Genomic DNA, 25,256 nt, shown 5'->3' on the forward strand with positions numbered 1-25,256 from the left:
GCAAATGGCAAGAGTTTCCACAACCCTGCCCACCCCCCCGCCACCCCAGATGTCCCTGGAGTCAACACATTCACTAGACAGGTGGTCCTCACTAATTGTTATGATTTAGGACTGCAAATCTGCTCTGTAGCCCAGCTGCCTGCAGTGGGGATGCAGCACAGACACAGTGGGAAGCACCTCCAGCCCCCAGAAGACAGGCACAGAACAAGCAGATTCTGGTGGCTCCAGGTGATGAATCCAAACTCCTTTTCTCCAATTCCCACCCCCTTACAGCAGGAATGAATTTTTACCACTTGAAATGAGAGGCAGCAAGGAGGAACAGACTGTGAATTTTATTCAGGAGTCTTCAGACACAGCAGTGAAGCAAATGCCCCGCTCCCCAAAACTGGGATCTGTTTGGTGGTGGCTGACACAACATCAGGTACCAGCACGTTCCTGGTACCCAGGCAGCACACCATTCTCCTCCTCACACTGCTGGCACAGAGCTGCTTTGGGGGATAGGGAGGGAAGCACCAAGGAACGTGATACCCAGCACAGAGACACCTCCGAGTGATACAGGAGGCCCAGAAAAGGATGGTGGCTCTGCATTTGTCCCCAGGCCACAAGCCCACACTAGTTGCCTGCAACAGTGAAAGGGCAAGGGCTGGTCCTTCCACAGCTGCCACCACCTCGGTCCCCATCTGCATCCAGCGTGCTCGGGAAGGGACCGCAGGCTGCAGTGGCTGATCGCTGATGTCCCCACCAGGGGCCACTGTGACATTAAGGAAAGCCAGACTGCCAGGCATAGGAGGGGGCCGTGGGCTCCCGCTCCTACAGCAGCTCAGGGGCTCCACGGAGCATCTGCCCTCCTCCAGGGCTGGAAGCTCAAGCCTCCGAGGTGAGTTGGTAAAAAAAAAAATGGTTGCATGTCAAGAGTGTAGAGGGCTGGGGGCGTCACTGTGGGGACAAGGGGCTGCCATACACTGCAGTACAAAAATAAAGATATAAACAAGAAATGAAAAGGCTGGAGTGGAGTGTTCAGATCACATCCTCAGATCTCTGGCTTGTAACAGCTAGAGAAGGAGAGAGAAAGAGAAACACAATCAGTGGTAGGAAAAAAAAAGCAACTGAGCATGGAGGGGAGAGTGAGAAACAAGAAAAAGGTAAATGACAGAGGAAACACAAACATAAGAAAAAGAAAAGAAATGAGGGTGGGAAAACAGAACAGAAGGAAGAAAAAGTCCATGTGATTAACATACACTGACTCTTGAGATAATAACACTCAGGTCCCACAGCCATAGACAAGGTGGCTTTCAAACAGGGAGAGAGAAATGTCAGCCGGCTAACAAGTGCCCTCCATCAGAACTGGTGGAGATTGACACTGAACACCTCCAGTTTAACAAGAGCCTCACAGTTTTGCAGTATGGAGAGGAATCCTCCTTCTAACGCTTTCCATACCGAGCCCCACACATGCTGGCCAGCCAGCCTTCCTAAGCAGGAGGCAGAGCAGAGAGGCTCATTTTGCACACAGCTGTGTGAACATCTGCAGTGGGGACCAGCTGCTTCTGCTCTGCCTTTGCCACCTTTCCCACTGCGCTCTCACCCTGGCAGAGCCAGTGGGGAAAAGCCCAGGGAAGCGAGAGCAGGAAAGGAAAAATAACAGGCTGCCTTGTGCAAACTGCCCGGGCTGGCAGGCAAAGGAGCTGCGGACAGCAGCCTGGAGAAGCGATCTGGCATGCGTGTCACGCAGACACGTGGCAAAAGTCCACCCCTTCCCCTAACCACCCTTGCCTGCTTTGCATTCATTTCCACCCCTCTCCCAGCTGCACTCTCCTTTCTGCTGCCAGAGCCTCTGGTCCACAGCCATAGGATCTGCTTGGCAGGTAAAGGCATGCATAGGATGAGAATATGTAAAGCCACCTTAGGGATGAGTCAACTTCACACCTCCCTCCTTCCCCTCCCCAAGCTCTACAAACCACGGCCATACCCACAAGAGGGAAGTGAGTCACTCATGCAGAGCTCAGGCTGGCAGGAGCTGGGAGTGCAGACAGGTAACATACCTGCAGAGGAGGAAAAGTGAGGAGCAGAGAGAGACAGGGCCCTGGGCAGAGACCACTCTGAGCCCTGGGGGACAAAGAGAGCAGAGGGAAGGATGCTGGAGGCTGGCGAGTGGGGCAATGTGGGAGGTAGATGACAGTGCTGGGATGGACACGGAAGGGAGCAGGAGGGAGGGTCCGCAGGAAGAGAGTTTAGCACAATCCCGAATAGATGGACAGTCTGCAAATAAAAATAAAACCGTAGATAAACCAAACAGTTCAAAATACAAAGCAGCAGCCATGGTAACAGCTCTCCCCTATCAGCTTTTTCTCCAGAGAGACTAACTCCTGGAGAGGACATCCCCCACACCCCACACCTGCTCTAGTCCTTCCCTGATGCTAGCTGTGAGCTCTCACCAGAAAGGTGGACGAGTCTATGTCTGGGGGGTTATTTTTATCATTTTCCTCAGGGATTTGCTGCACCTTTCTCCTCTGCTTCTGCTTCTGCCTCTGCCTCCTCCTCCACCTCCTGCTCTTCCTCCTCCAGGTCCTCTGTGTTCTGTAGCCCAGCATGTGGGACAAAAGGAAGAAAGAGTGGAGATACTTGCAAGATGAGCCATGGCAGTTCTTTCTGACACACAACGGAACAAAGCAATTGTCATAACACTGGAATAGAAAGGGACCATGGCCAAGACAATTCTAGGTCAGGGAACAGAGAGGCTTGTTTTCCTCTGGACTATCACATCAGGGTACCTAACCCACTTACCAAGTGCTGTGACCCCACCGCCCAACAACTGCCATCAGTTGCTAGTGTTCCTTCCTGCATCCTGGGTGTCTAAAGGATGCCATGCACTGCTACATGTTTCTGTCCTTCCCTCCAAAGGGGAGCAGAAGATATCTGCCCCTCAGGCTGAGACTCAGAAAAAGGAAAAAGAATGCTGCAAAACCTTCAGGGAAATAATGCCCTATAGGCAGTGACACACACAGAATGGGCATGAGGAGGCATGAGGGGGATGTTAGAGTAGCATGAGAGGTGCCAGGGTGACTTGCTAAAGCCATTTGCCACACACAGCCACACACCACCCCACCCCTCCAACACACACACACTCCTCCTTTTGGGCAACGGGTGTAACGCCATGGTGCTGAACACCAGGACTGGCCCCTGTATTTCACCACTGAAGTGCCCACTGTCACAAGGGAGAGAGAAAAGAGAGAAGGAGCAAAGAGCAAAGGATCTCATAGGCAATGGGAGCAGGGCCATAGCAAACTTAATCTCACCTTGGCTTTGTGGCTGGGCTCAGAACTCAGGCCATTGGGGGAGTTGTACAACTCCTTGGAGACCACACAGAGGAATTCTGTCTGATCCTCATTCCCATAATTATAGGATGAGCCAATGTTCACAAGCTAGAAAAGATGAGAGCAAGAATCACAAGTATATATCCCTGAAAACACCCATTCCACCTGGGGAGCAAGGCAGAAAGCCCACTGTGCAGCACTGAGTCCAACCCATAATCCCAGCGGAGAGACCCCATAACTAAGCCAAGGTGACAACACAGAGAACCAGGAGACAAGTTATCCAGGATGCAAAACAGACAGGCCTCACACAGTATCCTCTAAACCTCTAGAAAGCGGCAAGAAAGAGCCAGTGTGATGACTGAATCAATGACTTACCCAGTATTCTAAGAGGAGGAAGGAGCCTTGCCTGGAAACTGTATGGTATTCATGATCTTTTCCCCAAAAGACAGCTCCTTCCCCCCCTGTTCTGCCTTATCCATACCTGCTCAAAGCGCCATCCATCTGACATAGTGGAAACCATCTGAGTGAGCTCCTCTTCCTGGCACTGCAGCACACGGTAGACATGCTTAGGAGGCACCTGAGAGCAAAATTGCAGAGCACACTGATAACCATCACATGCTAAAAGCTGTTCCCCTGCTGCAGAATGAAGTGGTAATACCCCTCCTTGACAGACCTGTCCTCTTCCCCATGTCCCAGGTGAAAGGGGAGTGGAAACCACAGTCCAGCTTTCTCCTGTGCTGTCACTGGAGGCAAGAACAGTATCTCTTCTGGAGAGCAGGGACTAAGCTGAGTGCTTCCTGCATTGTCCCCAGAAGATACTGCCCGCTTTTGATGGGGGGTTTGCAGTTGTCATTACAAAATTATTTTTGCAAACACAACAAATGCTGATGGGGCTTTGCAGCACAAAGTGACTGTGCTGCCAGAGGCTTATAACGTGAGGCAGACAAGATGAAAAGTAGGCAATCCTCTCTGAAAAAAGATTTTCAAAGGTTGCTGGCCGAAACAGGGTATGATTGTGCCACAGGATTGATTCCTTGTGTCTGCATTTAACTCTTTTACAGCCACCCCTTCACCATTTCCCTCCAGATTTCTTTACAGGTATTACCATGCTCTTCATTGTGATTACACTCCCAGAACTCCCCACACCAGTCCTCTCCATGACACCTGTGCTCTCTTCACAAACATTCCTCTATGTACCAGAGCAACCAGTTGCCTTCTTCCAAAAGCTAGAGGAACTCACTTAGTTTCAGGGGCTACATCCAGCATTACTTCTGGGATGCAAAGCAAGCCTGCAATTTGTTTATTGTAACTAAATTTGTGGTAGCTTGTCCCCTGCAAGATTTTGCTGCATAGGGATTAGCACATTATCTCTAATTAGTTGCTTCCTTCCATTCCTTGCTGCTTTCCTCAAGTCTTCTCTCAGTCTAGACTCATCTCTATCCCGTTTTACACACCCTGCTTTCCCCACTCTATTTTGCCATACCTGTGTCACTGTGTAGTCCTTCTCCTCCATTCGATCCTTGATTATTCGGATCAAAGGACCAATGTTATAGAACTCCGCTTCTTCAAGAATCCCTGAGAAAGACAGAAGGAAGGACCACAAAGACAAAAAGCTAGCAGCCCATCTTTATTTTTCAACTTGCAAAAGATGAATTCTGAGCTTCACAAGGTCCATAGGGAGAAATTATATTACTGCCTTACTTTTGAACAAGCTTGAAACTCTTACTGCAGAAAATTGAAACTTGGATCTCTGCATCTTGTTTCTAATGCACACCCCAACTTCCTTAAACTGCCTGCTACTACAGAAACAGGCACTGCCAGTGCAGTCTTGCGGTGAGGACTGCTAATACCTTTCCCAGATACCTGGCCAAGGAGAACAGCTGTAAGCTCCAGTCTCTCTCAATGACCACTTGTTATCACCTTGCTCAGACTCTCTTATTAAGGCAGAGAACCACAACTTATGGTTCTGACAAGTCACCAAAAGACCCTAGGAAAGTCTAACTTACCTCCTGGGCCACTTGGAGTTGCAGCCCCATATGACTTTATATGATCTTTGGCTCTCTTCCCTGTGCTTCAACTCAAAACAGGTAAACAAACAAAAATGGTTTTGTTTTTTTCTCTATGGTACCTGCATCTAGCACCTCTCCTGAGACTCACCTATTTGCTAACAGGCCTTCAGGAAAAGGGAAGTGGTTCCCAGAGGGTCAGTGAGAGAAAGGTGGCTGGAAGCCAACACTCACATGTCCCCAGGGCAATACAAAGAAAATATAGATGGGGAAATTGATCCTTTACTACCTGACACACTCAGACCTCTTCTGTGTCTCTCATTCGGCTATGAATTGTCTAATGGGTTAGTTTTATGCCAGTCTGAATGTTTGCAGCAGGAAAAAAAAAAGGCAATGCAAATGAACTGTACTCCTGCTTATGTTTCAGATTTGTTATTAAAACCTGCGGATGAACTCTGTATGACCTCAGGATTAAAAGGAATGTCAAGTAGGAAACACCTCAAAACTGTGTTTATTACAATCCTATACCATTAGTTTGGTATATTTTTGGAATTACAACTGATAAGACTATTCTGAAGAAAAATTTCCTTGCTTTAGGTAAAAATGTGTAAGAAATTCAAGAAGACTAATGACCATGCAGCAACTGTGCTTGGCAAGAGCTGTGCAGCACAGTCTGCATTTCAAATTGGCTCCTTATTAGATCCTAACATCCAAAAAATAACAAGGCACTGTGGGCTGCTGGCTAGTAACACTGTGATGTCACCAAGTCATCCTGTTGGACCCACTGTCAGCCTCAAATGAGGGATTGGTTTCTCTGACTTGCTCCACTGGAATTTCTGCAGTCCACAACCCACGAGAGCACAGGCAGCATACAGTGCATATCACTGATTAATGATGGTCTTTATTACAATCAGTAGAAGACATGAGCTCGGTTTTGTTTGGTCTACTGGGCTTTCATTCCTAATTAGAAACAGACATTAATAGAAAACTCAGTCTCAGAGCCTGGTTGAAAGTAGATCAGGAACAAGTAAAAAATGGCTTATTGAGGCTCTGAGATCTTGCCTACCTCTGCCTTGGTGACATCTCTGCTGGACAACACCTTCAAGGACATCTTCCTCACCTATTCCAAACCCCTTTAGTAAAGGAAATATTGTCATGCTTTGCAGGGATAGCTCTCTGAAATCCCCCCACAATAACATCCAAAAGGAGAACAAGAGACAACAAGGTTGACCACAAGCCCTATTTTTCCTGACTGTGGTAAGAGGGATTTTTCTGAGCTCCACAACTCACCCTCTTCAGCCATATCTTTATCGAGGACCAGCTTCCCATGACGGAGGAAATTCAGAATCGGTCCAAAGTAAGTGGGGTCTCGATCTATTAGATATGCACCAGTTTCATCCTAGCAACAGAGATAGATCACAAGGAGAAAAAACCCAAGGAAAACTTTTAACCAGCCCTCAAATGCCCTAGAATACAAGAAAATACAAACCTAAGCAAAAATATCCACTATTTCTGAGATTCTTTGGAAACCATGGGTCCCTGAGAGTCCCTAGCCAAGTCAGTCCACCTGGGATTTTAACTCCTGTATTGGTCTGCTGAGCATGCCCGCCTCAGTATGAATCAATCCAGATGAAAAAGCCCAAAAAATAGGCCTCAGTCTCTCTGTGCAACTGTGCATCCAGGCCTGGTGTGAGAGAGCAGCGATCCCCTTACAGGGACAAGGCTGAGTCAGGCAGACACAGCTGGGAAGTAGACCCAGGATGTCGGGTGGGTGACAAAGAGGAAGGAGAGCAGGAGCAGAGGGGAGATGGCCTCTCCTTTCCCCAGCTCGGGAAGGCAGCTGCCAGGCTACAACAAGGTGGAATCTGGCATGGGGAAATCCTTCCCGGGAGAGGGGGGATAAAGAGCAGGCGTTTCTCACTCAGTTGCTCCTGCAGCTGCCGGGGTCTGGCTCCATCCCTGCGTCCCTCCAGCCCTCCCCATGCTCGGTGGGGCACGGTGCGGGAGGCAACCCAGCTGCCTTACCCGGTCCGACTGCAGCTCCTCGCCCTGGCACAAGCGACACAGGAAAGATTTCTGCTCCCGACACAGGGTCTGCCTGGTGGTGAGGAAGACGGTGCCCCCCACATTGAGCCTCACCCACTTGGCCTGGGTGCCAGCGGGTGGCGGGATGTCCCAGGTACAGCGTAGCCCCACGGCGCCCTGCATCTCCTCCCTGCCCTCCATCCTCATCCTCACCCCCACCTCCCCCACGGCGTGCAGGGACTGCCGCAGGTGCTGCCTGTCGGAGAATGCCGGGATCTGTAGTTTATCTGCCTCTCCCTCCGCAGCAGCCGTGTTTCCTGGGGGCTAGATCTTCCCTGTGACTACCGAGGGAGTCCTGAGAAGAGGAAGGTTGCTCGGTGCTGGAGGCTATCACTGAGGCTATTGAGGTGGGGAAAGTCACAGCTCCACAGCGCTGACACTCCCTGGCTTTTCCTCTGTTCCCGTTTTCACAGACCACGGGCCGGTCAGCACTCCGGAGGTGCAGGGTGTTATGCAAAACTCGTCGGCATTTATTTCCACAGACATCCTCTCTGGCTCATTAAAAGCTTCTGGGAACTGTAGTTTCGCGGGGACATGCACAAATGGGTGATGGGAACTGTAGTTTCCCCAGCTTGCTGTTCCTACAATGAGGATGCTATAAAGAAGGGGACTGCAGCACATGACCCCAGCCCTGGGGCTGGTACTCTGCCTGCTTCCAGTCCCGGGTCTTGTCTGCAAGCTTCCTCGGAGGCAGGAAGCACAATCTGCTCCCTGGCAGTCGGCAGATTAAACCCCTCAGCGCTGTACTTCACAGCATTCCCTTCAGGACATCCATTACCTCAGGCTCACCGCTCAGTGCCGCAGCAGTTGCCATACTTTCTTGCAGCAAAATATGCAGACGGTTGCCTTCTTGCTAACATATGTAGGGACATTCTGGGAACTATAGCCTGGATCCACGTGAAGTGCTAGCAGGGGGCAGGAATAATTTTTCTTCCAGCTCAGAGGAGTTGCTGACTAGGCAAAGTCTCCCCTCCCTGTGCTGCTCTACCTAGTAGAAACCCCCCACATCCTTCCCCTGGGCTCCTGCCATCCCTGTTTGTGTCTGGGCAACAGAGTTCAGACTAACTCAGCTCTGTGTGGAGTTTTACCTCTGCCCCAGGCACGTATCACCGGCTGCGGCTGATGTGCCAATCCCGTGCTGTGGAATCTAGCCCTGCCCCTGCCACTTGCTCCTGCCAGGCCGAGCCTCGTGCTCAGCAGTTCATGCCCCAGGGGACTCTGTTCAAACAATCTCCTTGGCACGGACAGAACCTGAACAAGCTCTCTCCAACAGAGAAGCTCTGCTTTTCCCACTCCCACCTAAGCACAGCTGTGCTTGCCAGCAGCTTGAGCACATTAAGAATGAAAAGCTGGTGTTTCACCCCATTGTGGCTCAAAAACCTTCCTCCACCTAAGCAACTTCCTGGCTCTTCCTTGAAAGGACAACGCAGCACTGCAGAGACACACAACACTTTCTTTTTCTTGCATATAGATCTTAGTGCCTTTAGAGGTGGGGGGGGTTAACTGAGTGAATAGGCTGGCTAAAGAGAAACATTATGTTTTACTCCTACATTCCTTTTCTTCTTGTCCTTCCTTCTTTTACTTGCAAATCACTCTCTTCTATCACTAAAGAAGAAGGCAGCATTGCCCTTCCCCCAAATCGCCCAGGATTTCCTTTCACAAAGATTGCACGTGTACTTTGCTCATTCTGTGGAGGAGTGCCAAGGGGAGGAGAAGAAAAGAGGGTAACACGGAAGAGGTTTCAAGATTGCTGACCTTCAGCTAAGTACAGGAACAATTCAGCTGCTCCGGAGTGTAAGTTTAAATAATTTTGAACCAGCACTAGAGTGTCCATTAACAGAGCATGAAAAAACATTTTTGTCTACCTATTTGGAGCAAGCTCTGGCCAAAATGACTGCTCAGCCCTGGGACCAGTCTCCACTGAGCAGTAACATGCATCAAAGATGCTCAGGCTAACAGTGACCCGGGCTGAAGCGTCACAAGCGCAGCACAGCTCTGGGCTGTCAGACTGCTGTCATCCTAATTCTGGCTCCGAGTCAAACTACAGCAAATTGGAGACCTCTGCCCTGCACTCTGGTGTGTGAGGACTGCAGGACCCTGTCTGTACTGGCTGCAGCTCCAGCACAGACAGAACTGGGCTGAGGACTGTGGCTCTCTGATATGAATGCAGCAGTTGGGTGATAACCTACAGAACCTACAGCCCCTTTTCTCCCCCTCCAAGAAATCTGCCCTACCTTCAATTTTTTTCCCTTTTACCAAGGGATCACACTCTCCTTTTCCTCTTCTCACAGCCCCTCAACCTCTTTCTTCTTTTTAGGGTCCATCTCTTATTTTCAGCACCTTCTTTTCCAACCTCCCCCATGACAATGCTGCTCACGAGTCCAGGATGGTCTATACCCAAGGCATACTTCCTTCCATCAAACCAATCTCCACTTGTGACTGGAACCTCAAGTCTTGCTCACCCCAGGGCCATGGGGTGAAAAGTTAATTGCTAAATCTAAAATGCACCAGGCCAGGGATTTCCCCAAAGTATGTGAAAATTCTCTTTAGGAAGAAGCCAGTGTGGGGTGAGTTGCCAACTGAAATGTTCTGGTGAGTTGGTGGCATGGGCTAAAAACAGACTTGATTGCACACTATAACCAGATGCAGTTTTGAGATGCAATTAATGTGCCCTTGTTAAGGTCCCCTAAAATCAAGCAATAGGTCACAGGAGAGGTAAGTTTAAACAGTTTATGGTGTTTGGACAAAGATTGGACTCAAGATGTCAGTTCTTTCCTAACCTTAATGTTTTATGGTTCTATGACTTGTTCCTCCTGCCTTTATGATAACTGTATATAAAACACATGCACAGCAACGGAGAGGAGAGCAAGCAAGAGCTTACACAGGGCTGTGTGACGGTGTAAGACTGTACAGCCTTGCAAAGTCCCCAGTGAAATCATGGGGACCATTGCACAGATGGACTGAGAGCAGGAAAAACTTGACAGCCACTGGATACTGGGCTGAACAAGAGCTGAGGAGAACAGAGCAGGGGTAAACTGGGAGTGTCTTGGTTCAGCAGTCAGGTCTGCAATGCAATCCAGCAGAAGGCTACACACACTGCAGTGCTCTGCAGCCTGGTATGTGGAATGTGATGCATCTCTGGCATTGTAGAAGTGAACTTATTGAACTGTTGTGTTGTGGAACAGCAGTGGGAGCAGAGGTCACCATGTGTTGGCACAGTGTCACCACTCTGACAGGCTTGGAACACATACTGGGGATTACATGGCAGGAGGCACCAGAGAAGAAACCAGGAAGAACAAGTTGGCATGTCCATGTAGGATCAGTGCCACTCTTTTTTCTTCAGGAGGTGGAGAGGGGAAGACAAGTGATGCTCTGACATTTTGCCAGTAAGCCAACAGTCAATTTGGCAAATAAAATTCCCTACACTGGACTTGGGGGTGGACACAGTTGAACAACAGAGTCCAGCTTGACTGCCAGCTGAACCAGGCATATTGGAGCATGAAGAGAAAGTCCCCATGGCATACAGGCAAGCTAATCTTCCTCCAGCTCCTTGTGCTGCATGAGGTCTGTGAGCAATGTACCTGCATTCAAAGCAGTGTGCAAAGCCTGTGTGTGGACATGCATCATGCAGCACCTTTGCTGGAAGACTGCTGGGAGAAGGAAACAGAATTGTTGTGTAGCACCTGGTTGTAAGCTGGGATCAGGAGAGATGGGAGGAATATGAAATGTCCCTGCAGGCAACACCAATTACCACGGCTCATGTAGTACTGAGGCCAGTGGTGCTGGTAGAAGAAGGGCTGCTTTAGAATTTAGAAAAATTTGCAGAGGAACAAAAAGTTTGCTGAGAAATGAAGCATGAAATAGTGCAACCTGACTGCTAGAGAGCAGTATGGAAAGAAGAGGAAGGCAGGTTACAAAGAAGACAAGCGAAGAACAGGGGACCATGGGATTACTTTTGACTAGACCAGACTGTTTCACAGAATAAAAACCTCCTTCAAGACAAAAGTGCAGACAGTAAAATATAAATAAACCAATAAAGAGTTTATATGCTGTCCTGGGATTCTCAAATTTATACAGAGAGCTGTAAAAACTCTAGTCTCAGTTTAGTCACATGTCAATGTAACCTTCCTCCTACATCAGGGCTGTTATTTAGGCTACCTTTTTGGCTACCATGCGCCCTATTCCACCAAAGATATGCTATTCCAAATTCCCTGTGGCAAATTTTCCACAGGAAAGTAATGAACATTAGTGATTTGCTTTATATCCACTTCTCCCCAGCTTTAGGTTCCTATAGGAAACCCACCCACTGAGTCAGGGACATAAAGATCTGCAGAACATTTATAGTCCTGGTGTAAGTCCCCTCAGCTGTTCCATATGTCCAGTAGCATCTGTTATAGCTCAAAATAGGCTTTTTGCAGTCTCCAGGCTTTGAAAACATTGTCTCTGCCTTCACAATGTTCTCAGTGCTTTGCCTGCATCACCAGAACAGATCTCCACTAAAAGGAGGGGGAACTTCAGAAGACACTCTTGGATAGATTTTTGATACATAAGAGGGAATACCCCAGAAAAACAAAGTATCTTGCTGTGGGAAAGAAGATCTCAGTTTCTCCTCTGTGGAGAAAGCAAGGCAAAGATAAGCATCTGGGAAAAGATTTGCCAAAAACTGGGAAGAATCCTGAGATTTTGTAGTAGAAAATTCAGCCCGAGAAGGGCAGATGAGTACTGCCAAGCTTGGCATAAATACCAGAGAGGGGGAAGGGCCCTGCTAGATGTCATCGAGCACAGGGGTGAAATGTAGAGCAAGGGGAGACAGAAGTTTTCCACTTAATTTGCAATCTCCAGGTGGATGGCTGGGCTTTGCTGCAGACATCCCTGCAACACAGAGAACAAAGAAAAGCATCTCAGCCTCAAGAGGAAGCAGAGAGATTCCCACTGACCCCAACGACTGCTGGGTCAGTGGCAAAAGAGAAACACAGTGCTTAAGATGCATCAAAAATATCCTGGAAGTACCCACAAAGGCCAGCTCCCTGCATCTATTGCAAATAAATCTGAAATAATATGTCAATTTTCCTAATAACTAAATTTTCCTGGAGAAGCAGAGCAGGCAGAGCACTCATCTGGCCACATAATCACAAAATCAGCTTCTCTCTGTACTGAAGGGTCACTTGTTTCAGACTCCTGTGCATGCTATATACCCAGCACTTGCTGCAATGCCAACCTCAAGTCCTTGAAGAGCTGGGTTGCCAGTCTGGATGCAAGCAGAGAAATTGCAGGCTGTCAGTCACTGGGTGGTCAGACCATATGTGTGAGGCGGGAGGACAGAGGAAGAAATAAACTGGAGAGTGAAACTCCAGCTGCCCAGGAGGTGGAGCAGAAACAGAGCTTGCATGCATGGAAGATAAGGCCAAGAAGAAGCAGCCAAAATGGGTAAGAGGAAATACAAAGAAAAAGCACTCAGCAATAGGGAGGAATCCAGTCCTTTCAGTCAAACCTATGACAATAAGCATCCACTGCATTCCCTGGAAAGGGCAACCCCATCATCCATAGATGTTTACAGGCACCTGTTGCTGCAAACCCAAGAGAAGAAACTGGCTCATTAACTTCTAAGTTACCAGTAGGCCAGAAGAGATGCAGATTTGTTTTCATTTTTTTACTGTGAGAGGTATCTGTGGGGGTTTTTTTGTTTAGTTTTGGGCATTTTTTGTAGAGGAGAAAATCCCAGAGAGAACAAATTCTTGAACATTATCAGGGATACCCAGTGTGCTTTCAACATTTAGAAATAAAATAAAAAGGTCTTGGGCAAAAATAGGTGCCAGTGTGGGCAATTCCTCTGTAAGTCTCAGTTCTGCTAAGTTTTTAGGGAAAGGTTACATGGTAAGAACAATAATATCCATGCAGTCCATTTTCCACTATGTAAGCTGACATCCAGCATTTCAAGAACAGAGCTGTAACTGACAACTGTGGACTTCAAGGCAAAAAAGCAAATGGACAAGGACCAAAAGCAGCAAGATGGTACAGAGACCCAAGAGAGAAGCATGTCATTGTCTTTCCTGGGTCAAAGAGCTTGTTGAGGATAAGAGGTGTGGTTCTACTCAAAAAGAGAAGGCAATATCTCATTTGAATCTCACACTGTGGATTCACAAAGTGATTCCATAAAAACAGAATTCCTGAAAAGGATTCACCCAAGCAACACTCACAGAAGTTCCATTCAGCAGAACAACCTTGAAACATGTTTATTTACATTGTTTAAATCCCAGAATATTTTCTTTTTCTCAAAGGGGATTTTGGATCATGGGGCTACAAGGCTGGCTAAGTACACACTGTAGTTAGACCCCAAGTACGAGAAGAAATACAAATCAAGTCTCTAGCCTAAGTGCCAACCTGAATGCCATAATTGCTCCTTTAACAGACATCTCTTTCCACAAAGTTTTGCACGCAAAATGGCCATAATGTGCATGGGTGGGACAGCAGCAGAGAGCCAGATTATGAGGCACATTTATATAAAAGTGTGACCACCCCAGTGAAAATGAATGAACATGACTGAATGTTTTGAGTCAGGAGCTTGGCTTAACTCAGTTCCCTATGCTGGCAGCAGCACTCTCTGCCATCCATCTGATACGGTGAAATGGTCACAGAATCACAGAATGGCTGAGGCTGGAAGTGACTTTGGGAGGACATCTGCTCTACCCTATCTGCTCAAGTGGGGTCACACAGAGCTGGCTGCCCAAAACTGCCGTCATCTTCATCCTCCTAAGCAGCGGCAGGGTAAGGACAAAGTGCCAAAGCACCATGTGCGCATGATTGTTATCCAATGCCTTCATCGCAAGACACTTAACCAGGAATGCTAAACCCATCTTTTCCAAATCCTGTTTCAAGGCAAGCTACGTGCACAGCTGGGAAACAATGCAGCTTATTACACCGTTTTCCCCTTTCCCTCAGAAATAATATTTTCAGGCTGTGCCCGCATGTACCATTCCACCCAGGCCCCGTCGTACACTGCGACATCTGGCTTGCCGCAGAGGTAGGCCCCCAGAGCCACGTGGCAGGCGGTGACTCCAGAGCCACAGGTGGCTACCACCGGCTTTAGGAGGTCCACCTTCTTCTCCTGGAACAGAGTGCGGATCTGCTCAGGGGTCTTCTCTAAGCCAGACTCTGTGAGGAAATCAGTGAAGGGGATACTCGTCGACCCAGGGACGTGACCAGGCTCAATTCCTAGAGAAAAAACAATACAAACAGGAATTAACCTCTATTGTCTGGGACAAGTCTATTCCAAAGCCTCTTCTGTTTCACTGAGAGAAGTATTTATTGCTTAGTATATTTTGTTAAAACAAGTACATTTATTTTTGTTACACTTTGCTTCACTAGATTACTGATAACTCAGGAAGGATGGCTCTATGTGTAACCTTCATGTTACCACATGGACACAATCCTGCCAAGTTCCATTTTTTCCCCTAGCTCCCTCCACATCTTTCTCCCCATCAGAGCAACCCACACTGATGAAGAACCTCCACAGGTCGTTCTGAGGGGAAGAGTAGCACCAGTACATGACGAGACAAATGAAGATCTTCGAGGCGTATGGAAAGCTAGTTCCTCACCCCACCCCCTCATGAGGAAAAAAAGATACATGGTTTCCCCACTGCTGAATTTTCAGAGTAGCGCTTGCTAATCAAGGGGAAAGGAGGACAGATGGACACACTGCCTGAAATCCCGTCCCATAAAAGACAGCCATTATTTCCTAGCATTACCTCTACAGGAGTCAAAGTGATGGACACCTTAAATTAAGCCCCTCTTTATAATGCCACTGTCTCAGAAGGCACATTACCATCTCGGGGCTCTGGCTCTACTCCCCGGAACCGTCCTGCAGCACGGGCATCCACTAGTTGGAAGCGATGGGAATCCAAGTTATCTAAGACATCCTCATATGTTTTCACCAGGGACTTGTCCAAGGTGGCATGGAACTCGGATGGAGCTACCTGGGTTTTCCCAGAGCTAAGTGCATTCCCCTCTCGCTGCCAGTTCTTCAGGCCACCATCCAGAAGGGAGACAGCTTCGTGTCCAAAGACACGGAACATCCACCATACCCGGGGTGCTGAGAAGAGACCTTGGTCGCTGCCATCATACACCACAACATGGGAATCATTCCCCACACCCAGCTTCCCCACATACTCGGCAAAGTCATTAGCCTTCGGCAGCATGTGATCGTAAGGCGAGGTTCGGTCACTGCACTGGTCAATGTCAAAGAAAACCGCACCAGGGATGTGGCGCTCCTCAAACTCTCGCTTCGGATCGCGCTTCATCTTCGGCAAATACCAGGATGCATCCACGATTCTTAAGGCCAAGCCAGCTTGCTGGGACTTGATGGCTTCTGAAAGCCATTTTGCAGACACCAGAGCTCGGTAGAGGAGTTGTTGCGACATCGCTCCTGAGTCCTGGCTGAGATTAGCCGATTTCTGGATTCTACCTGAGTCCACCTGACTGCAGAAGGTAAAGAGCCACAAATTAGAGAGCAGCCTTTCAAAAAGCAGCTGGACAAAGATGCGTTTTGGGACCCGTGTCTACACTGAGGCGCTGGCTAAGCCTACGATGAGGGGCTTGAAATGCTCCAGCCCCGAAAGTAGATTCCCAAAGCATATCCCAAACAATGCCCCGAGCGGGACAGCCACGGCGGTCCTGCCCTGCCCCATACAGCTCCTCTGGCCCCATCCAGGGACCCCAGCCAGCACTGACAGCAGCCGCAGCGCAGCGGGGCAGCCCCAAGGACCAGGCGCTTGGCGGTGAGGCACGGCCCCTCGCCTCTGCCCGTCCCGGAGCACACCTGCAGCCGGGGCCATACAGGGCCCCGCCGCCGCCCGCTGCGAGCCCCCCCGGCCCGGCGGGGCCGCGATTCCCGCCGCTTCGCCCCGTACCTCCGTGCTGGGCCTCGCTGCCCGCCAGCCACGGCCGCCGCCGGAGGGCGGGAGCGCTCCCAGCGGGCCGGGCCCGGCCGTGCGGCCGCCTCCGTGCCGCCCCTCGGGCCGCGCCTCCCGCCGCCATTTCGCGTGTGTCGGGCTCTGTGCGTGAGGGGAGCGCGGCCCGGCGGCGGCACCGCCAGCGGTCCCCCGAGATGGCGCGGCAGGGCCTCAGCCGGGCGCTGGTCACAGCCTCCTGGCTGGCGGAGGCGGTGCGGGCCGGGCGGGTGGGCGCCGGGCTGCGGGTGCTGGACGCCTCCTGGTACCCCCCCAAGGAGCGAAACGCCCGGCAGGAGTTCAAGGAGAGGCACATCCCGGGGGCGTCGTTCTTCGACATCGAGGAGTGCCGGGACAAGTCCTCCCCGTACGACTTCATGCTGCCCAGCGAGTCCCACTTCGCCGACTACGTGGGCGGGCTGGGGGTCAGCAATGACACCCACGTGGTGGTGTACGACGGGGACGAGGTGGGCACCTTCTACGCCCCCCGCGCCTGGTGGATGTTCCGGGCCTTTGGGCACAAGGAGGTCTCTGTGCTGAATGGTGGCTTCAAGAATTGGTTGAAGGAGGGGCACCCCGTCACGGCGGAGGTCACCCAGCCCACCCCGGCTGTCTTTAAGGCCAGGCTGAACCGGGCCCTGGTGAAGACTTTTGAGGAGATGATACAGAACGTGTCGTCCCTAAAGTTCCAGGTGGTGGATTCCCGCCCCGAGGGCCGGTTTCGGGGGACCGAGCTGGACCAAGGTAATGGAAGTGGGACTGGCACCTGTCCCAGGACAGGATGAATTTCAATGCTAGACTGGCAGTAACAACTCCTGGCAGCCATCAAACAGATTTTCCTAAAGCACAGGCATGCCTCAGCCCGACTCATACCTTAAGGGATCCACAGTTGCACGTTCAGATCCCAGTGCCATCGTTGAATGCTTTTGTTGCAGTTGCCTATAAAGCTGCAGGAGGAAATAGCAGAAAAGGGATGCAGTCATTTGGTTCCAGGATCTCCCATCCCGCACCCTGCAGAAGTTTATCAAAATGCAAACACGGGAGGTGAAAGCTCGTAGGGGTTTGTTCAGGGTCCTATCTAAAACCAGCAGACACATACAAACTGTCAGTATCCATACAGGCACCTCTCACCATAATGAGTGCACTAGCAAAAGCCAAGGTTTTAGGTAATACAGTAACCCAAGGGACATTCTCCTTATTGCTCTGATTCCCAGCAGAGAATTTGTTTGAGCTGATCTTTGATCTTTTGCTTATGTAAGAAAAGTCTGAAGCTTTTAACAAATATATGGGGTGTCAGCCTCTCTCTTTTAGGTGCCCTAAGTTACAGGAACCAAAACTGATTTTGTTACCTCGATGAAACGCTGGACACACAAGCAGCAGGGTTGGGAGAAGTCCTGTGTAGTGGGGACAGCAGGTACAGCAATGTGCCTGGAATGAAACTGAAGTTAGTTAAAGGAGGCCTTTGCTGTGTAATTTAAGCCTTGGTATATCCCAGAATAACCTCCCCTCTGAAGGAGTGTAAAGGAAACTTTCCTGACTGACCATTTAGGAGGCACTCTGGCAGTCACAGTCCCACTCCCAGAGACTTTAACTGCTGGGACCAAAGCCCCTTCTCAGCAGGCGGCTCCACTGAACTGATGGGTGCCCCACTTGGCTTCCAACACACCCTGCACACACACTCAGACCAGATATTCTTACCGTCTTGAGCCTGGGTTTTCCTTAGCAGAGCCTCAAAAGTTTGGTTCCCTAAAGCAACTTACTAACAGCACAGTAACACAAAAACAGCTTGAGCTTGTGCCTCCGAGGAAGGACCTAAACAAAGGAAACACTGAACTTTTATACCTTCCCAATCTGTGTGTGACAAAGTCCTGGCTCTTCCTGCTGAGTCCTCGGCTCCTGCTGTGTCTCAGTGTCCGGTCACCTGGCTGTGCCACAGGTCCTGTGCCCTCTGTTGTGCAAAGGGTCAGTGCCAGTTCTTGGCCTCTTGCCTGGGGCTCTCACAGCCCAGAGCCCAACCTGCATCTGACACTGCAGCTGCACTCCGAGCTACCTGCACTGAATGTGTTCCTCAACAAGGGAATCACAGAAATGGTTGGAAGAGAAAGAGTTTCTAGAAGAAAGCAGAGAAAAGCTCAGCAGCGGCTGTTGGTCCTGAGCAGAGCCCACACTGCTGGAATGTGCTGTGGGTTTTTATGGTCTCCAGGCCATGCTGGCCCACAGGGCTTTCCTGGCTGTTCACATATACGTGTGCTGCTGTACAGCCAGTTAGTGTGATAACATGTCCTGAAGTACATTCCTGCATCCAAACTTCAGGAGCATTTGGTTGTCATTGGTAAATGACAATATTTACAGGTGGGTGGCCCAGGTGTCTACAAAGACAATGTGGGAGGTGGGAAAGGTAATGGAAGTGATGGAGGAGACTGTGGCAGGGGAAGGGAAAAGTGAGGCTTATCACTCATTCTATTTCTTCTCCTACCATAGCCATCAAAGTGAAGGTTGAATTTTAACCTCAAGATGTGACTAAAATGCTCCTTGCTGGGAGCTGGTGGATTTTGCATTCTTTCCCAAGGTGAGAGCTGTCACCAGATGACAAATACCACAGCCCCAACAGCATCTTCAAAACAGATTTTTCCTTTGAAATGCGTCAGCATGGAACAGCTTATTTGTGGTGGTCCAGTTTTGCTTCCCACAGCAGATCCAGCAGGATAAGCACTCCAGCTGCAGCTGCTCGTTCCACAGGAGCTTGACAGCTCTCTGAACCAAGCCAGCCATAGCAGCACATCAGCCAGCCGTGGGTAAAAGACAGTGCTTACACCTAAAAGAGCAATTTGAAATCAATGCTGATTAATTGCAGGGGTCATCCAATCAGGGAGGATGCAATTTAGAGAAGACTAATGGTCTTGGGGTTAAGGAACTTGCTGCCTTCTCAGGTGATTTCAGTTTAATTATTGCTTCAGTTCTTGACTTCCTAATTAAGTCAATTAATCTCTCCTGTTCTGTGAACTTCATCTCTAGAAGAGGCTAATTGCAGCTGACTCTTTCGCCTTTTTAGTTTTTCAGTTCTTTGTGGTAAGAATTAATTGTTCCTGTTTTATTTTTATCCTTGCTGGGATTTAGACCTCTGTACCGGTTAAGATAAGCCATAATATAGGACTAATTTTTATTTCCTGGGAGACGTTCACCAAAGTTGTCAGAGTGGAGAAAAATGGACATCTCTATAGGCCAGGTCTCACAGTTCTTAAATTCAGGTATTGCTTTAGATGAAAGACTTGGATGTTCATGCAGAGTGTTCGGCATAAGCCTGACAGATGTGCAGCCCTGGCCTATGCACCAGGTAGTTCAAGGTGTCCCTGCACAGTGCTGTGTTCCTGGAGGAACTAGCTGTCCAGGGCTGATTATAAAAGTAATTACATGATGGTTGCCAGTGCTGACCCTCTCTGACTGTCAGGCACTGAAAACTGATGAACAAGAATTACAGTCATCCAAATGCATACAGAAAAGTTGTGAATTTCTGAATTCTTTTGCAGACATCTGAGAAAAGAGGCAAAAGTTGCCAGGCAAGAAATCTATCATCTAAAAAAGAGCAAACCCAAAATCGTTTGATGAACTTTTACAGGTATTTTTCTTCTCATTCTCAGCCCTAAAGCAGTCCTTGTCTCCCTTCTGCATATAGAACTCTTCAGATTTTGCCCATTTTCCCAGCTTTCCATCCTGCCTTCCCCAAAAACAAAGCTTTTGCTCACCTTGAATGTTCAGTGGGAATGAGAATAAAATGTACATTTTTCTTCCCTGTCTCCTCCTAGAGGATTCTGCAGTTGGGAGTGGACTGGCTTTACTTTGCTCATAGCTGGGGCACAGCAGTGGAGGGTGAGAGACTTTGTCAAAGTCTGTTTCAACCCACAGAAACCTATGAGGACTTTCAGGGAGCTGGCCAGGAGCAAGCCTAAAGTGTTCCTTACAGTGTGTTCACGGTAGGTTAGACAAGATCAGTAATTGTCCTTTCTAAGACATACCATTTGAATGGAAGAGAGAGATAAACAAGGAGGCAACAGAGGAGGCATTTGGGAAAGAACTATCTGCAGCCAGCACACTCCAAAGCCACAGGGAGTTAAATATGGGCAGAGCAAATCTTTTATCTTTTTGACATTAAGAAATTCCATCTGGAGCTTTCAGCACAAAGGGAAGGCTAGAGAAGAGGGGCTATGGTCTTAGATAAACAGCCAACAAAAAGAACAATATGTAAGCAGAGAATCTAACAGATGTGGAAAAGGGGATTAAGTAGTGAAGAAGATAACGTATTACAGCTTATAAATTGTGAGGAAGGATTGTGAGACACCAAGATGAGTGAGACTTGGCAAAAGGAATTAAATAACAAAAACTTTTGGAACAGAGTGAACAAAAGAGAAGAAGGAGGGAAAGAATAAATAAGGTTGCTGTGCAGTTAGCAGGCATTCCAGGTGGAAGATTATTTGTGTGTGGTCTCAGCATTATACTGAGCCCTGAGTCTGTGCTACCATGTTTTCTTCTCTCCTAAGGATAATTCTGCAGAGCAGGGAGAGGGCTAACCAAAAGATAGCCTCATGCTCAGTGGGGCAGATGATCTCAATCCCAAATATGTGTCAAAAATCAGTCATGTGACATTGCAACTTAATGAGGCAACAATTTGATGAATTTATTTGAAGCATGTTTCTGTGGGACAGAAACAATTGTAAACTTCATAAATAGAATAGGGGGTACAGCACAACCTACCTGTTGTTCTGCTGTACCTGTTGTTCTCCTAACATGGATAAACTAGGAGGCTTTCAAAAAACTCTTCAAGAAAAATTATTTTAAACAAAGACAAAATTGAGTAAAACATGTTGGTAGACTTGCTCTGTAGCCAAGAGCTTTATTTCTTTGCCAACTGAATTGGTTGGCCAGATAAGAGAAATGGGAACATGCGTGTCTGATCTTTTCTTCCAGCCATTGGAAGCACCTGCAAGGTAGAGTTGTGCCATTTGGACTTCATTGATGCTTTGGAAATAACATTAGAGGGACATTAATTAGCTCAATATGAGGAGAGGGCAAATAGCACACATATTGTTAGATTAAAAAAATTGACTGAAAAGGAGATAAATGAGATAAGAACAGCCTGAAAGAAGATCTGTGGGGCTGGAAGTTGCCAGCATGGTCCCATCGTTAAGCTTCCGTCTTTTGTTTCGTATTTTCCTGAATCATCGAGGCATTGAAAATAGGGAGTTGTTACTGAAATGTGCTGCTGGCACAGCCATGGGAAGGTCTGAATGATCACATGGGGAGTATTATGTGAGGTGCCACCTGCAGAGGTATCAGTGACAGGAAGTATAACACTATGGAGAGCAAACTGGAATGCGTATTAACCCAAAACACTGAACTGCTTGTGTTTCTCCTACAAGCTGATGAGCCACATTTGGAAGCAGTAGAAGAGGATAAGATTTGGATTAATTAGTTGGGTACAGGAACATCACATGTGATTTAGCTTAGCAACAGCCTTGGCAATTCCTGGTAGGAGATGCCACTTCTTTATCCAGAAGCCTGCTAGACACCTAGAGCTGTTTCTAGGGTGGCCAAGACAGAGAAGAGTGTATCTAATGGGCTCTTACTGGGTTTAGGCTAAGGATGTGAGGTTGTTGGGTTTGCAATCAGTCTGTTGGAGCAATAGCAGACGGACAGAAAAACTATTTCAGCCATAGCGCAGTGTTAGCTCAAGGATAAATTGTGTATGGACTGATTGTGATGATCTGAACACTGGAAAATTAATATTCCTCCTCACATGAGCCAGGAGGTGCTTCAGTGGGAGGTTTCATGACAGGAATCCAAACTGTTTCTCAGATGGATGCTTTTTTGAAAGGCAGTTTATGAAATGATTACTGAGGTATCTGGGGCCCAAGCTCTGTAGTCCTAGGGTTCCTTCCTGGAGTTTCTGACAGTGACTGCATCAATCTGGCCTGGAATATTCTCTGTTTCACATGGGACGGGAGCAGATGTATCCTCTTCCCTGTTCAGATTCCAGCTGCATCCAGTCTTGCCTTCCAGTCCTGTGTTTCTCTGCTCTTGACCTAGCAGAGAGAGATTATAAAGCTTCCTCAGCCACTTGAGAGCACTTCTTAGGCAGTCCAAGGGATTGTGGTTATGCAGTTTCAGCTCTTTTTCTCAGCTGAACACCCACATATGTGAATAAATGCAGTTTCTACAGAATTCTCCATATTTCACCCACAGAGTGCAAGCACTGGTCTCTGACTCCAACAGAGTTTTGAATCTCTGGAGCAAGAAAGTCTCCCTATAGATCAAAGTCAAAACTGCTCTAAACTGAGTGTTTTTTCAGATCTCCTCAGCTCCTACCTGAAGAATTGTTTAAGGGTGGTGAGTTGTCAGTCTCCAATAAGAGAGGGGTACAGACCTATTTTAAGGTGTGTGAACAGTCTAGAGAAGTGATAATGATCATGGTGCCTGGGACACCTGGGAAGTGAATCGATTGCCCAGCAAGCTTCTTTGAGCAAGAGTTCCCTTCTAGTTCATCCTCCAGGGCTTCCTGATCTCAGTACATTTCCCAGTGCCCTAGGATGACTCACAGAATTGTCTGTATTGGGGTGATCACCAGTGCTGCAACAGAACCTTGCAGAAATTGTTTGCTGAATGGATCCTTTCCTATTTACTCCATGAGAAAGTGGTCACCTAAGCCAGGCATGTAAGAGGCTCCAGTAAGCAGCTTTGCAGTCTGAGAACTGTATACAAGGTTTTCTCAATTTTTGCTTCATTTTTTATTTCCTCTCTGTCATACAGACACTGTGTTCCTGAGTGAGTTTTGCAGTTCTGTGTACAGAAGTGATGAACTGTTGTCTTCTGGAACTGGAAAAAATGTGATAAAAGCATCAGTCCAAAATGCTGCCTCTTATTTTTTCTTTTCCTTTTTAAATGTTAGTCACTGCAGAAGTCAGCAGTTTTTCTCCCAGCTTCTCTCAGTAATGCTAAACATTTCTGATGGATGCATGAGGTGACTCCTAGACAACTGTGCTGTATTTCTAATGCACTCGGGGAGGATGAATCAAGAGACAAAGAGGGTCTATCTGGAACAGGAAGAGAACTTGTGAAGCTGACTCAGGGCAGCATTGATTGTCTTTAGGCTCTGTCCAGCAGAGCAAAAATTCCCTTCAGTTCTGTGCCAAAGCTGTTTTCCCCTTTTATCTCACCATGTCATGTTACCACTCTGCATAGTGATGAAACTGCAGTGTCATTATGTGTGATGTCAGTCTCTGTGTAGGTATAGTTTAATAAGTTGACTGTAACAAAGTCAAATGATTAAACTGCCCCATCTCTTCCATCTCCCCCATCTCCCAAGACAAGTTATCCCAATGATTTGGGCTAATGGAAAGCTGCCAATGAAACAGATTACTATTATGTGATTTTTTTCAGATTTGTCTCATTCAAAGTTCAAACCTAGCGAGGAATCATTCCCTAAAACATATTTTCAGTGTAATACATAATGGTTTTGGCTCCAATGAGGTTTGATCCAAAGCATCTCAAAATTATTGGAAAAACTTCCAGAATAATGGAAGCCTTAAGAATCTGAATTTGAAGGGTGTGATGCCAACCTTGTCCATCGTATTTTTTTATCTGCTACTCTCTGAAGACCTTGTTTTGACATGCAGCTTTGATCTTGCCTGAAGTGGTCAGCTACACCAGCAGAAAAACAGAACCTTTTCTGATTTCATCCATGCAGTAAATAAGAAGTGATTAAAAAATATAAATTCTGACTTCTCTGACCCCATTACCCCTGAGGATAGCTGCCTTAGTAGTGATGTGGATGACTTTTAGGTTTCTCTATGATTTCTTATTTATCTTGCTGAAATATGATTTTAAGGTGATGCAGGAATAAACTGTGAACAGATAAAAACTTTCACAAATTCCACATACATTCCCTGCTTCTGAAAACTGTGTCACTACACACTGCTGGGATACCTGGGGGAGGTTGGAAATGCATTGCTTTACTCCTTTTATCACAGGTGCCCTTAGTGCCTTTGTAAAGACATTTTCTGTGCAGGTTCTTTGATTCTTGTTATGTCTAGGGCTTCTTCAGATTCCTACATCTCATTGCTTTCAGTGAGGAAATGGTTTGCTAAATATTTTGTAAGTTTTGACTTCAGCAAAATTGAATAATATTTTTCCTCTTCTTAGCCCAATACCACTTTGCATCTTCATCATCAAGTGGAACAAATGAGTCTTTTGGAGGGAGTGAGAGTATCTGCAGTGATGTCTCTAATGTCTCTTGTGGGTGTCTTTCATCACCTATGTTAATGTGTCCTTGCTTATGTTTCCTTTTCTGGTTCCCTCTTGCAGGGTTGGAATCTGGCCACATCCCTGGTGCTGTGAACATACCCTTCCACTCATTCCTATCAGAAACAGGGCATGAGAAGAGTATTGAGGAGATCCAGGAAATATTCCGTGCAAAGAAAGTGGATCTCTCGAAGCCGCTGACGGCCACGTGCCGCAAGGGCGTCACGGCGTGTCAGATTGCCTTGGCAGCCTTCCTGTGCGGCAAGCGCGACGTGGCCGTGTACGACGGCTCCTGGTCCGAGTGGTTCCACCGAGCCCCACCACACTACAAGGTCTCCGAGTTGAAGCGCAGCAAGGCCTAGAGGGAAAGCTCTGCCTGGGGCAACATGGTCTAGCAGTTGTCTCCAGCCCAGGGTAAAGCAAAAGGGAGGAGGTGGAAGTAAAGAGAAAATCAGTTGATTCAGATTTTGCCAATTTTTTTAAGAATTATCATCAGGTTTCTATTGAACTTTTGATTTTTGACAGTTAATAAAATCTTAGATGATGCATCTGTGAGTATTTCTAATTCTCCTCTGTTACCTGCAACCTGCTTGTGTTGGGTGGGAAAAGCAGCTCTG

The 25,256-nt window shown here is 47.9% G+C and overlaps 3 protein-coding genes and 1 long non-coding RNA gene across 10 annotated transcripts; 2 read left to right on the forward strand and 2 right to left on the reverse strand.

Annotated features, from left to right (window-relative positions):
* Positions 1-299: 299 nt before the first annotated feature.
* On the reverse strand, positions 300-7,549 carry KCTD17 (potassium channel tetramerization domain containing 17). Of its 4 annotated transcripts, none has more exons than XM_015628249.3 (8): positions 7,343-7,549; positions 6,608-6,716; positions 4,795-4,886; positions 3,793-3,888; positions 3,294-3,419; positions 2,499-2,574; positions 2,040-2,256; positions 300-1,052 (listed from the first exon to the last, which is right to left on the reverse strand). In XM_015628249.3, exons 1-8 carry the CDS (start codon positions 7,547-7,549, stop codon positions 1,031-1,033), a joined length of 945 nt encoding a protein of 314 aa, XP_015483735.1. In that variant the 3' UTR covers positions 300-1,030. The 4 variants fall into 4 exon arrangements, with proteins under 4 accessions (XP_015483735.1, XP_015483734.1, XP_015483737.1 ...); XM_015628248.3 differs by having other exon boundaries at positions 1,967-2,256; XM_015628251.3 differs by lacking the exon at positions 2,040-2,256 and having other exon boundaries at positions 2,433-2,574.
* A 6,055-nt stretch (positions 7,550-13,604) lies between these two features.
* MPST (mercaptopyruvate sulfurtransferase) lies at positions 13,605-18,271 on the reverse strand. 4 transcript variants are annotated; one of them, XM_015628246.3, is made up of 5 exons: positions 18,190-18,271; positions 17,697-17,775; positions 17,221-17,294; positions 15,225-15,877; positions 13,605-14,614 (listed from the first exon to the last, which is right to left on the reverse strand). In XM_015628246.3, the coding sequence occupies exons 3-5, from the start codon at positions 17,259-17,261 to the stop codon at positions 14,316-14,318; spliced, it is 993 nt and encodes a 330-aa protein (XP_015483732.1). In that variant the 5' UTR covers positions 17,262-17,294; positions 17,697-17,775; positions 18,190-18,271; the 3' UTR covers positions 13,605-14,315. The 4 variants fall into 4 exon arrangements, with proteins under 4 accessions (XP_015483732.1, XP_015483730.1, XP_033370099.1 ...); XM_015628244.3 differs by having other exon boundaries at positions 18,046-18,252; XM_033514208.1 differs by lacking the exons at positions 17,697-17,775; positions 18,190-18,271 and having other exon boundaries at positions 17,221-17,483.
* Positions 16,443-25,187, forward strand: LOC107204688 (thiosulfate sulfurtransferase). Its single transcript, XM_015628256.3, has 2 exons — positions 16,443-17,091; positions 24,703-25,187. Exons 1-2 carry the CDS (start codon positions 16,506-16,508, stop codon positions 24,999-25,001), a joined length of 885 nt encoding a protein of 294 aa, XP_015483742.1. The 5' UTR covers positions 16,443-16,505; the 3' UTR covers positions 25,002-25,187.
* LOC109022657 lies at positions 19,121-22,827 on the forward strand. The gene is made up of 2 exons (XR_002001758.2): positions 19,121-19,963; positions 20,151-22,827. It is a non-coding gene; the product is annotated as an uncharacterized LOC109022657 (long non-coding RNA).
* Positions 25,188-25,256: the final 69 nt, after the last annotated feature.

This window comes from Parus major, chromosome 1A (assembly GCF_001522545.3).
Source record: "Parus major isolate Abel chromosome 1A, Parus_major1.1, whole genome shotgun sequence".
Lineage (NCBI taxonomy): Eukaryota > Metazoa > Chordata > Aves > Passeriformes > Paridae > Parus > Parus major.

What these genes read in the sequence shown, in the direction of transcription:
- LOC107204688 (XM_015628256.3), top strand. Translation starts at nt 16,506, where the DNA reads ATGGCGCGGCAGGGCCTCAGCCGGGCGCTGGTCACAGCCTCCTGGCTG. An exon ending in GGGGACCGAGCTGGACCAAG is followed by an intron (nt 17,092 to 24,702) that starts GTAATGGAAGTG and finishes TCCCTCTTGCAG; the next exon opens with GGTTGGAATCTGGCCACATC.
- MPST (XM_033514208.1), bottom strand. Translation starts at nt 17,444, where the DNA reads ATGTGTCTGCTGGTTTTAGATAGGACCCTGAACAAACCCCTACGAGCT. An exon ending in GCAACTGTGGATCCCTTAAG is followed by an intron (nt 15,878 to 17,220) that starts GTATGAGTCGGG and finishes TACCTTCTGCAG; the next exon opens with TCAGGTGGACTCAGGTAGAA. An exon ending in AGAGCCAGAGCCCCGAGATG is followed by an intron (nt 14,615 to 15,224) that starts GTAATGTGCCTT and finishes TTTTTTCTCTAG; the next exon opens with GAATTGAGCCTGGTCACGTC.
- KCTD17 (XM_015628248.3), bottom strand. Translation starts at nt 7,549, where the DNA reads ATGAGGATGGAGGGCAGGGAGGAGATGCAGGGCGCCGTGGGGCTACGC. An exon ending in AGCCCAGCCACAAAGCCAAG is followed by an intron (nt 2,575 to 3,293) that starts GTGAGATTAAGT and finishes GCTGGGCTACAG; the next exon opens with AACACAGAGGACCTGGAGGA. An exon ending in AGCAGAAGCAGAGGAGAAAG is followed by an intron (nt 2,257 to 2,498) that starts GTGCAGCAAATC and finishes TTTTATTTGCAG; the next exon opens with ACTGTCCATCTATTCGGGAT.